At 51.3% G+C, this 12,897-nt stretch overlaps 1 protein-coding gene across 1 annotated transcript in view; it reads left to right on the top strand.

Annotated features, from left to right (window-relative positions):
* Nucleotides 1–1,963: 1,963 nt before the first annotated feature.
* Eng (endoglin) overlaps nt 1,964–12,897 on the top strand; it is a 41,200-nt gene continuing 30,266 nt past the window's right edge. Inside the window, exons 1-2 of the mRNA XM_038337894.1 lie at nt 1,964–1,979; nt 6,163–6,507. Coding sequence (XP_038193822.1) covers nt 6,441–6,507 — 67 coding nt within the window. The 5' untranslated portion in view covers nt 1,964–1,979; nt 6,163–6,440. The remainder of the gene's footprint in view (nt 1,980–6,162; nt 6,508–12,897) is intronic.

Below are 12,897 nucleotides of genomic sequence, written 5' to 3' on the forward strand. Positions count from 1 at the left end.
TCTGAGTGGGATGCTTGCCTGAGCGGAGCAAGGGCCTGCACGAAGTAGAGAAACTGTTGTGGAAAAGGAAGAAGGAAGCAGAACTCAGTGAAGAGATGACCTCGATGTTCCCAGAGGGAAGGATTGCAGAGGCCTGGGTTCTGCCAGCCCTGGGGTCATGAGGGAGGCCTGCATGAGTGACAGCCAAAGGCTGTAGTGACAAGAGAGATGAGAGGCAGGCAGTTTATGAGACTGACCAGAACCCTGCCTGGGGCTAGGGAGTCAGAGGCATCCTGGAACCAGAGCTGGGAAAAGGCCTGTGGGGAGGAGGGGAGGGGCTGCTGGTGTCCACCAGGCATGGGAAGCTCTTTGTCTGCCATATCAAAGGGAACAGAATTTTCCAGTTCCTAACTGGGGAAGCATGGAAACAGTCCCCAGAGATGCTGAGAGAGTGTGGGTCTGTCAGATTAAGGTGGTTTGGGTTTGTTTATTTAAAAAAAAAGCCTCATATAATGCAGGCTACCCTGGGCCTCACCGTGTAGCTGAGGATAACCCGGAATTATTCTCCTGCTTCAGCCTCAGTGCTGGGATGACAAACGTGCACTCTGTCAACTGAGATGCAGTCGACCCAGATCCAATTTGGTGCTTTGTTTCAAGACAGGGTTTCTCTGTGTAGCCCTATCTGTCCTGGAACTAACTTGCTCGTAGACCAGACTGGCCTTGAACTCACAGAGATCCTCCTGCCTCTGCCTCCTGAGTGCTGGGATTAAAGTCAGGTGCCACCATTGCCTGGCTCAGCTGGCTCAGTTTAGCTTTTTAAAAGCTAAACTTTTAAAAACTTTTTAAACTTTTTTTTTGTTTTGTTTGCGTGTGTGTGTGTGTGTGTGTGTGTGTGTGTGTGAGAAAGAGAGAGAGAGAGAGAGACAGAGAGACAGACAGAGAGACAGAGAGAGAGAGAGACAGAGAGAGAATGCCAAGTCATTCATATGAAGATCAGAGACAACCAGAAGGGGTGTTTATTTCCTCCATCATGTAGGTTCTGAGACTCAAACTCGAGTCACCATCAGGCTTGGTGGCAAGTGATTTACCTGCCCCCTACACCTCCTAGTTTGGCTTTATTTTTTTAAAAAATGCTTTTGCTTTATGTATATGATTTTTTTTTGCCTGTGTGTGTGTAGGCACACCATGTGTATGCCTTTTCTGGAGGCCAGAAAAGGGTGTCAGACCCTCGGTTTGGAGGTGTGTGTGTGTGTGTGTGTGCCACTGGGAAACAAACCAGGGTCCCCGGCTACTCTTGCTGAGTTGTCTTTCCACTCTGGCTCGGCTTTTTGGGACAATAAGCAGATTTGAACTCATGGAGGATCACCTGTGTCTGAAGTACTAGCTGTGCCACCATGCCCTGCTGAGTGTTTCTGGTCAGAACCAGCTCCTAGAAAGGGCTTCGACCTCACCCCTCAGACTAGGAGGAACCCATCACATGTTCTGATCAGGACGCGTCAATGGGCGCAGAAGTCCAGAAGCTCGTGGTGTAGGACTGCAAGGGACTGGCGCAGGACACGTGCTGTTTGAGGCCATTGTACAGAGACAAGTTCACAGAGGTCTGTCCCCTCATCTAAGCTCGAGTCCCTCAGGTGACCTGTCACTGGGCTAGAACATGATGTCATCCGGTCACCAAGGTCGGAGAAATCCTGATTTGGAAGTAAAAGTGAACAGAAAGGGAAGGGGTGCAAGGGCCATGCCTGGGGGTGGGGGATGGAGAGGAACCAGTAGGAGACAGATAAGGTGATCTGGAATGTAGGAAGGAAACTAGGACTGAAGGTTCTAGAAACAAGGGAACACCAAAGGGCTGAAATTTGCATATGCTCTGCCTCTCTAGGAGGGCCCAGCCCTACACACCCTCTGCCTCTCTGCAGCCCTGGGTCCTTGTGCATCTGGACCTTTTTGTTTCTTCCATCGTAAAATGAGGATGGGCTGTGAAGAGGCCTTTGGCGCTGGGCCTGGTAAGCTCGTGAGTCGGGAGCCTTGTCTTTCTTACCTTGTACTTTGAATCCCACAGGGTGGCTGGCTGCCTTCCCTCTGTGCAGCTGAGCACAACGGGGTTCCTCAAAATAGATATGCCTTGCCCAAGGCTCCCTGGCTGGCATGGGACAGAGTCAGGTACTCAGCCTCCCCTCTCCATGCCTGAGTGGATCTGGCCCCGCTGTTGGGGATCAACAGCCCCTGGCTGCAGGCTGGAGCTGGAGACTTACAGCCGCCTTGGGGTCCTTAGGGGCCGCCTGACATTCCTCTGGTGGCCAGGGGCCAAGGTAGACGTGCTCCATCCCTTCCTGCTGCTCAGGCCTTTTGGCTCTGTCAGGAGGAAGATGGAACCCAGTGTGGGGGCCGTGCGCAGGTCCTGGCTAGGGGCCATGTGTCTCCTGGAGTGTGCACAGGAGGGACCTGAGAACATCTGCCTTGGGATTAAGGCAGGAAACAGATGGCAGGCTCCCAAGGGACAGCTTTGAGAGACTGTGGTGGGGGGTATATCGGCATAGATGAGGACGTATAGGGAACTCTCACCCTGTGCAAATGCCTGCTCGGCCTGTTGGGTGAGGAGGAGAATCCAGTACCTGGGCAATGTAGCATACACTCTGGCTGGGCTATGATCCTCAGGGGAGAGAAATGGCTGATGTGGGGGTCAGCCTTTTGGGAACAAAGCCGAAGACTGTACTCTTCTTCTTTGCCCTTGTCTGTCCTTCGGGAGCAGGGGAGCAGGAAAGTGGATGTGTCCCCAGAGGGAGAGAGCAGGCTGGGAGCAAACCACAGCTTACTCAGATCTGTACCTGGTTGTACCGGGCTATGATCAGCACTGCTGGGGACAGAAGAATCAGCCCTGGACTGGCCTTATGTGCTAGGGATCAGAAACAAGCCTTTTTTCTCTGTGCCTCAGTTTCCCCATTCCCACAATCCTCTGTCCCACTTTGACTTCCAGGACACCTCAGGATTTCAATAAATATATCTTGCTGTGCACAGTGGTACACATCTGGAATCCCAGCACTTGTGAGTCTGAGGCAGGGGATTGCCTTCTCAATCCTAGAAAAAGGAAAGTATCATAAGAAGCAAAGTCCCACTGGGCAGTGGTGGTGAACACCTTTAATCCCAGCACTGAGGAGGCAGAGGCAGGTGGATCTCTAAGTTCGAAGCCAGCCTGGTCTACAGAGTGGTCTACAGGACAGCCAGAGCTACACAGAGAAACCTTGTCTCAGAGAGAGAGAGAGAGAGAGAGAGAGAGAGAGAGAGAGAGAGAGAGAGAGAGAGAGAGAGAGAAGAAGAAAGTCCTTTGGTGAAGGGACAAAGCAGCAGAGCAGAGGCCATCAAAGTCCCTGCCCTCCTGGGACTTTTAGTGACATGCACTGAGTGTGGGGTGCCACCCAGACTTCGGGTGCCTGGGACCCCTCTGTGCTTAAAGTTTCCAGGTCTAGCGTCTCCACACCCTTCACTCCCTCAAGGTCTCTGGTCAGGGCCCTTACAGCCCACTGGTTGGGCTTTCTTTCCCTGGTTCTTGTCTTTTTAAATTTTTAAATTACATTTCTTTTTTTTTTTACTTATTGTGTTTTTATATGTGTGTGTATGTGGGCAGAGGACAGTTTTGGGGAATCAGTTTCTTTCTTCATGTAGACCCCAGGAATCAAACTCAGGTTGTCAGGCTTAGTGGCGAGCACTTCTATTCTCTGAGCCATCTTGTAGGCCCCTCTTCCTTTTTCTTTCCTTTCCCATGTTTGGAGACAGGGTCTTGCTATGGAGCCCTGAGCTGCCTTAACTTGTTGTGTAAATCAGGCTGTTCTCAAATTTGTGGTCATCTTCTTGCTTCTGCCTGTGAAGAACTGGGATTATTGGTGAGCCCCATGAGCTACCACTCCACAGATTTTCCCCCTTGTATCAACCTGGAGCCGCCCCTGTTTTCTGGAGAAGGAACTGGGTCCTATGACCCGAATGACGGTGTCTTGGGAAAGGCCTTTAAATGAGAGCCAGGCATGGTGGCCACATCTCTAATCCCGACACTCTGGAGGCAGAGGCAGGTGGATCTTTATGAGTTTGAGGACAGCCTGGTCTGTGTAGCTAGTTTCAGGACAGCCAGGTGACATAGTGAAACCCTGTTTCAAAAAAACTAAAAAAACAAAACAAGGCCAAGGGAGCAAGCCTGGACTAAGGGAGCAAGTCTGGGCTAAGACACGGTAGTAGGGGGTGATTGGATCATCCTGGGATAGCAGTGTGTGTGGAGAGAGGTTAAGAACCCTGGAGTGGCAGGCCAGCCCATCTCTGAAGGGCCAGGGACACGAAGCCTTGATCTTGGGGGGTCCAGAGTGTCCCCTGGCTATATCACCTAACCCTGCCCCCCCCAGTCTGCTCGGCTCGGATGGCGGCAGGCGTGGAGCTTGGGTTGAGGTCAGGCAGCCATGAGGTGTCCACTCTCTGTGCTCCTTGGCAAGCCGGCTTCCACCTATGTAAAACAAAGCCTAAAGGAGTAGACCTCTTGTCAATGGTGACAATTTGGTACTGATAAGGTGAACGCCCAGGGTGGGCCCTGGTGTGGAGTTTAGTCCTGGAGCTGGGCTGACTGTCCCCAAAACAGATTCTGTTAGGGCCTGTAGAGAGAAGCTCACGCCACCCTGCTACTACCCCCATTATGCCTTCTGGGTCCTGGTGTCTTTGTCCTGCCATCCCCAAGAGGCCTAGTGAGGTAGGTCTCCCACGCTTGCCTGGGTGGGAGCAAGATGACCTTCCTCCCAGCCTGCACTCAGGGACCACACTCACCCTCCCTGCCTCAAGTCAACCCCTGCAGAGAAAACTGCTGCGGGCCTGGTCACCGAGGCAGGAGACACCAGAGGGCACCTAGGAGGCAGACCTGAAACCCCAGGCCAAAGTCTCCTTGAGAGGCTGCACTTGCAGCCGTCTTCTTCCTCCTTAAGACAGGTTCCCCCCACTGGCCCCATGGATAAAGTCTGTGTGTTCAGGCCCCCAGAAGGTGCTTCTTGGCCTCTCTGCATCCTTGCTATTGCCCCAGTATCATCCAAGTTCTTCCTGCTTTGGTGCCTTAGCTGAAGCTTGGTCCTTTCTTGGCTGTCTTCACTTGTTGTGTCTGGACTCCTCCTGGTCGCTGATCCTTCTCCAGGTAGTTCAGGCTTTCTTCTTGAAGTTTTCTTGGACTTGACCCTAAACGCCACCTAGCAACACGATGGGCACACATTTTGTGTTTGCTATTTGCGAAATGAGCATGGGCCTTTCTAGGGTTGTCACCTTAAGCTGAGTTAGTGTGGGTTGGCAAGCAGCTCCTGCAGGACCTGGCCCAAGGCTAAGTGCTGTAGCATCTGATCCTCCGAAGTGTCCCAGGAACCTGGCGAACAGGACAGAGCAGTGCCCTGCCAACTGGGATTAAGGACTCAGCTCCAGACAAACCCAGGGCCATCTGACTTCAGAGATGCCCTGAAAGGCTATACCTGTTTCTGCTTTGCAACAGGTCTCACTATGTACATATAGCCAAGGCTTGCCCCCAACTCACAGCCCTCCTGCTCTGGCCTCCACGGGGCGGGGATTAGAAGCGTGTGCCCCCAGACTCAAATGCGTGTTCTCTGCCTTTGCCTTTGGGACTGTGTGGGACCGGTGAGTACGGCCTCAGCTGCTCTGCGCTACCTGGGAATGTTTCTTCCTCCTGTTGGGCCTCAGTTTCCCTGTCTATAACACAAGGGGCACAGCCAAGAGCGATGCTTCTGGAAATCTGCATTGCTGCTGGCAGGGACCAGCTGGAATCCCAGGCACCATCCTTCCAGAAGGCTGTCTTGGTCCACCACTAGTTTCCTCGTCTGTAGAAGGAACCTGAGTTATTGGGGCTTCATCCAGAGCTTGACCCCAGTCAGGTTCCCAGATGTGCCCCCACCAACAAGCCTTAGCAAGGGTAGATGGAGGGTGGGGTTCCTGGGGGGGAGGTCTGCCGACTGGGTCCTCCCATCACCCTGCTTCCCCCATCCCAAGGCCCCCCACCCAGCGACAAAGCCTGTGGCACTTCCTCTACCCGCCTGGCAGGCAGCCTGGCCCGGCCCCTTCTCTAAGGAAGCGCATTTCCTGCCTCTCTGGGTTGGACTGGATGAGCTGAGCTCCCTGCCGAGGACGGTCAGACCCCTGCATCCATCTGTGTCCCGTCCCCAGGCCAGGACCGCTGCCCGCTGCTGTCCAGAAGAGCCCAGTGTCTCTTCCCCACCATCCAGTCAGCTAGAGACTCAGACTCCTGCCCTGCTGTGAGTCTCGAGCTCACTTCTCCTGACTTCTCAGCCGCCACCTCAGAAGGCTGGAGCAGGGACGTGGTCGCTCCGGCCGCCTGCTCCCTTCGGGTCCCCGTGCGAACCCACGCCGGCCCCGGCGCCCACCCGCAGCCCTGCCTCTGGATACCGGATAAGGCCCAGCGCACAGACTCCCAGGTGGACAGCATGGATCGTGGGATGCTCCCTCTGGCCATTACTCTGCTGCTGGTCATCTACAGCTTCGTACCCACAAGTAAGTGTCCAGCGCCATGGTTGGGGACACAGCCAAGACCAGGCCCTGGGTGTTTGAGGTCTAAATCCTGTGTCCTGAGCTCATAGATGGCGGTAGGAAGCAGAAACGGGATCTCCAGCTATTTCAGCTTAGTGGGACTAGAAGATTTCACAGGATGCCAGACTGAAGCATTAAGAGTCTGGGGTGAAGAGGGGTAAGCTGTTTACTTTAGCCCTGGTACCTGCTGTGTTCAACTATCAAGGCCTGGAGCCAGAGGCTGGGCATCTGGGAGTACTCCCTCCTGTCTCAGAGGTCTCTGAGACTTGAGCTCCCGTTTGAGGAGGTTCAGAAGGGGGCACAGGAGAAAGTTAGGCTCTGGGTCCAACTGTGACCTCCTTGTTTCCTTATGTGATCTTAGGAGATGGTCTTGAGGCCCCTGAGCCAGGAGGGGCTGAGGTAAAGGTTTGTGGTGACATCATTAGTCAAAGAGTCACCACTGTGAAGTCCTCCTACTTTTCCTGGGCTCTGCCCACTCCCGGAACCCCACTGAACCCACAAAGGCCACGTGCTCTGCCATGCCTCTGTTCCCCTTCTCAAGAAGGCCACAGGTTCATTTAGGGGTTCTGTGGGTCTTCTCAACCAGACTGACTATTAAAAGTCACCTCAGGAGGGATGGTGAGGACCCTAGACCACAGTCTTACTCAAGGTTCCTCTCAGTGGGGCCTGCTCCTCGGTCACCCTATCTGTGAACGGCTACCCACCCACCTGCAGATTCAGGGGCTTGTTCCAGGGTTGGGATGGACTGCCAGGAGACAGCAGTGTGGGGAGGCTGTGGGGCCACTCCCGCATCTTAAAGTCTGTAATTGATGGGAAATCTCTTGCCACCACCTCGTTGGTCAACCGGAAATTGAGTCTTGAGTCTTAGAAGCTCTGAGTGACTTAGCAGGGATTTGACTCCAGGCCTGTGGTCCCCAGAACCCTTTGCTCTGACCATGTGACCCTGCAAGATGGCTGCCACAATTACCCCATTTCCCAGGAGAGAAACTGGAGGCTCTGACCCTCCAAGTCCACCTACTATGCTGGGACAAGACTCCAGGCCTCTTCCTCTGGGCTTGGGGACACATACACAACCTTTAGGGTCTGACTTGTAGCACGGAAGGTGGGGTGTCAGAGTCTAGATAACTTTCCAGATTTTAGGTAGGCCGATGGGAGTGGCATGAATATCCATTCCCTCGGGGCTCATTTTAATCCACTAACCCTCAGTTCTTATTTGGCACCTCAGCAATGGCCTCCCTCCCCTACAGACCCGAGGCACAGACACCCCAGATATCCTGTGTATCAGACATTTACATTATGATTTCATATCAGTAGTAAAGTTACAGCTATGAAGTAGCAATGACTTAGTGGCTGCGGGTCCCCACAACATGGGGGACTGTAGTAAAGGGTGAGCATTAGGGAGGCTGAGACCCACTGGTCTGCAGATGATGGCGAAGTGGGTAAAATAGTCAGAAAGTAGGGAGTTCTGATTGATAGTAATTTCCTGGGTGTGCAACTCAGTGGTAGAGCTCTTGTCTACCATATGTAAGGTCCTGATTTTTTTTAAAAATTACACACATTTACATACGCACACATGCACAATTTATTTTTATTTTTATTTTTTTTACTGAGAAAAGGTCTCACTATATAGCCCTGACGGCCTAGGATGCAGAACTCAGTGGATGGGGGTGGCAGCCACTGGTGCATCATCTTCTGAGGATGGAAGGGGTAAAATCGGACCCAGTCTTCCAGGGCACAACTCAGTAGAATTGTCTAAAGCTGTGTAAAGCTCACATCTCAACTTCAGAAGTCAGTGTAAGCCAGGTTGGTGACACACAACTGTAGTCTCAGCGTTCCTGGCCAGATTAGATTACATAGTGAGTTCAAGGCCAGCCTCGACAGTAATATTCTGTCTTTAAAAAAAAAAAGTCTTCCCTAGAGAGTTACTTGTCACCTCTGTAAGGACGTGTCACCCATGGGTTCCTGTAATAAACTCCAACAGCCAGATTACACCCAAAGGTCCACCAGCAGGGGTTTCACTGAAGAAGTCAGGATGTCATGGATCCAGCAGCCACTGCAAAGCCAGTGGGTACATTCGCTACCACACACAGATATATAGAACACACAGTAAGGACCCTAAAGGGCAGTCCATCTCTTCTCATGAAACAGTCATGCTGCAGTTTGCTCAGAGAAACTTCTGGAAGGATGTTTTCTCGGTGTGACTGTTCTCTGGTAAGGGATTTTTCTCTAGAGGGCTTCCTAAAACAAATTCTTCTGTCCTGGATTTGTTTGTTTTATTATTTTATATGTAAAATTTTGTTTTGTTTTGTTTTTGAGACAGGGTTCTCTGTGTATCAGCCCTAGCTGTTCTGGAACTAGTTCTTGTAGACCAGGCTGGCCTCAAACTCACAGAGATCCGCCTGCCTCTGCCTCCCAGGTGCTGGGATTGGGATTAAAGTCATGTGCCATCACTGCCCAACCATGTATGATTGTCTTAACCTGCATGTACATCTGTGTGCCCAGGGAGGTACAGACAGTTGCGAGCCTCCGGGTTGGTGCCAGGAATTGCACCTAGGTTGTCTAGAAGAGCAACAAAAGCTCTTAACCACTGAGCCATCTCTCCAACCCTGGAATTCAATTCTTAAAGAGCAGCTTAACCATGTGTTTGTTCTTTAAAGAAAGCAGATGAGTGAGGGATGCTGGGAATATAGCTCCGTCTCTCTCTCTCTCTCTCTCTCTCTCTCTCTCTCTCTCTCTCTCTCACACACACACACACACACACACACACAATTCCCAATTAAGGCTGGACTATCACTCAGTGGCAAAGCATCAATACTGAAAAAAAAACACTCCCAGGACTATTAGCAGCTATAAACTACCTTCTGGGCTTTGCAAGGTAATTTTGATCCTTCAGATGAACATGTGGAGTCTTGTGGACCCTTCTTAAGTGCCATATTCTTTCCATGTTATCACTGAGACTCTATAACCATCTGCTCACCATTCTGGAATATTCTGTCCAATCCCTGTGCCATCATCTGAACAGCGAATCCCTTGTTGAATATGTAAGTGGTTTCTCCTTTTGTCCCAGTTTGTTGCATGTACCTGTCCCCGTATTTTGGTTTCTTTCATTTGGAAGCTTCTGGTACTTGTGGCCCAGGCCTGGTATCTAGGATTAGGCACTGTGGACTGTAGGCCTGTAGACAGCCATCTCCCTGAGGCTGGGGCAGAGTATGACCCAGAGCCTCTATGCTGCTCACTACCTGGGTGGGGATCTGGGACTCACCGCAGTAGGGGCCGGCCACACAGGGGAGAGACACAACCGATTTTGAAGCCACACTCCAGAACCTTCAGGAAGGATAGGGGGATGGGACAAGCCAGGACAGTGGCTCCCTGGGCGCTATGGGGACATGGACACTAAGATTCTCCCTCACATCACAGCCAGCTGTGACTACAGTTCCAGGGACTCCTGCTCTCTGGCATCCACAGCCACGTGCACACACGTAGTGCACAGAAACCCATGTAAGCACACATATATACACAGAGAGCAATAATAAAATCCTAAATGTTTTTTTTTTGTTTTTGTTTTTGTTTTTTTTCGAGACAGGATTTCTCTGCAGCTTTTTTAGAGCCTGTCCTGGAACTAGCTCTTGTAGACCAGGCTGGCCTCGAACTCACAGAGATCCGCCTGCCTCTGCCTCCCGAGTGCTGGGATTAAAGGCGTGAGCCACCACCGCCCGGCCTAAATGTTAAAAGAAAAGGTGCTCTCTCACCTCAACCAAGGATCAGAGAAGCTGAGATGGAGGAACAGAGGACTTGCTCCGTGTCACATGTGGGCCAGTGTTGGGCACTTGGAGCTCAGGCCCACTCCATGTGCTCCAGGGCCTCCAGGCAGATGTGGGTGAGAGGGAGGCGATCACCTCTCATGCCCTTGGTGTGTCAAGCCCAGTGTACAGGTGAGGGTGTCCAAGATATCCATGCCGTCTGCTCCTGATCCAGCCTCCTCTCTGGGCCTGCTGGTAGCTAGGCATGGGAGACTTAGACACCTTTGCCTCCAGATCAGGCTTTAGGGCAGCAGTCCTGCAGGTTGAGGGGAGCCCTAATCCCAGAGCAAGCTGTGAACACAACCATTGCATAAATGGGGCGATGAGGATGCCAGCTGACATTTATTGGGTACTTGCTGTATACCAGCATGGCGGTGCTCAGGCCCTCAGAGTTCGCTTCTGTCACCCTTTGTGACAGATGCAAAGACTGGAGTCTAGGCGATAAGAGAAATTGCCAAGTAACACAGAGTAGCGTGGAGAGCCTGGCCCCCAAACCTCGGAACAGTCATTTCCATGAGCACCTCGGGAGGGACAAGCACCTTCCTGTGACCCGATCCCCTCATTCCGGGGACTTGGCGTCTTGTCCTGTTCCTGCAATCCTGCAATGGCCTTCCTTCTTAGATAGGGCCCTGGGACCCTGCCTCTGCTGTCAGTGTCCTGCCTTGCATTTGTCCCAGATAGAACCTCAGGACATCTCAGTCCCAGAGCAGTAGGAGAGAGGCGGAAGTCCCAGCCCAGCCCAGATGATTGACAGGGACATGCGGAGCCAGACTGTCCACGTGCTTTTCTCTGGTAGCACAGACACTTAGGAGCTAAGCAGCCCAGCCAGGTGTAGGCGAACTTGGGAGACTGAGGCAAGAGAAGCAGAAATTCAAGGTAAGCTCCAGTTACACGGTGAGTTTTAGGCCAACCTGAGCTGTAGGAAACCCTGCCTCAAAATAAAATAAACCTAAAAAACAAACAAATAAAACCAGCACTGGAGAGATGGCTCAGGGGTTAAGAGCACTCAGGACACGTGTTGGGTTCCAGAACCCATGTCGCATATCTCACAAGTGCCTTTTGTTTTTGTTTTTGAGACAGGGTTTCTCTGTGTAGCCTTGGCTGTCCTGAAGCTAGCTCTTGTAGACCAGGCTGTCCTCAAAAACTCACAGAGATCTGCCTGCCTCTGCCTCCCAAGTGCTGGGATTAAAGGCATGCATCACCACTGCCTGGCCCTCACAAGTGCCTTTAACTCCAGCTTCAGGGGATCCAATGCCCTCTTCTGACTTCTGCAGGTACCTGTACAAATGTGCACACACTAATTAAATGAATCTTAAAGAGAGAAAACCGAGGCTGAAGAGATAGATATGGCTCACTGCTTAAGAACACTTGTTCTTGCAGAGGACTCAGGTTCTGCTCCCAGCACCCATATGGTGCCTCACAACCATCAGTGGTCCCAGATCTAAGGCATCTGACTCCTTCTTCTGACCTCTGAGAGTACCAGGCACAGACATGGTACACATACATACATACATACATACATACATACACACACACACACATACACACATACATACACATACATGCATACATGCATACATGCACACACATACACACATACACATACATACATACACACATACACACATGCATACATACAAAACATTCATACAGATAAAAATAAGCACATTTTGGGGCTGGAGATATGGCTCAGCGGATGAGAGCACTGGCTGTTCTGGAAGACCAGGGTTGTTCAGTTCCCAGCACTCACATGCTGTTTACAATTGCCTGTAACTCCACCTCTAGGAGATCCAATACTCTCTCACAGACACACATGCAGGCAAAATACCAATGCACATAAAATAAAAATAAAATATTTTTAAAAAGAAAGAATATTCAAAAAAATCTTTAAAAAAACCCACAACAACAGCAGCCCAGGCCAGGCATGATGACACATGCCTCAAATCCCATCACTCGGGAGGCAGAGACTGCAAGGGGGATCTCTGTGAGATTGAGTTCAGCCTAAATTACAGAGTGAGACCCTGTCGTAAAATTTAAAAAACAAGGCTCAAGAGATTGCTCAGCTAGTAAAGTGTTTGTTATGCCTGCATTGAGAGCCAGAGTTCAATGCCCAGAACTGGGCATGTGCAACCCCAGTACTAATGAGAAGACAGGACCCCTGGGGTGCACTGGCTAGTCAGCTGAGCCTGCGCGGAGAGCTCCAGTCTAATGAAAAACTTTGTTGAACAACCTGGGTTTAACTGGTTTCACATGCGCGCGCACAAGCACAGCTGCATACCCATGTATGCCCTCACACACCTACACCCACACACAAGCTAGAAACAAAACAGCCCGAACCTTCAAAGTCACTGAGCACCTGGGACTCTGGGACATCAGGTCCTGATGAACCTAAGAAAGGAAGTCCTCCTTTCTTCTTCCTTCCTTACCCCCTTCCTCCCTTCCTTTCTTCCTTTTTTGTTTTGTTTTGTTTTGTTTTTTAAGATAAGGTTTCTCTGTGTAGCCTTGGTTGTTCTGGAACTTGCTCTGTAGACCAGGCTGACCTCGAACTCACAGA

The sequence above is a fragment of the Arvicola amphibius genome, chromosome 7, assembly GCF_903992535.2.
Source record: "Arvicola amphibius chromosome 7, mArvAmp1.2, whole genome shotgun sequence".
Taxonomy (NCBI): Eukaryota; Metazoa; Chordata; class Mammalia; order Rodentia; family Cricetidae; genus Arvicola; species Arvicola amphibius.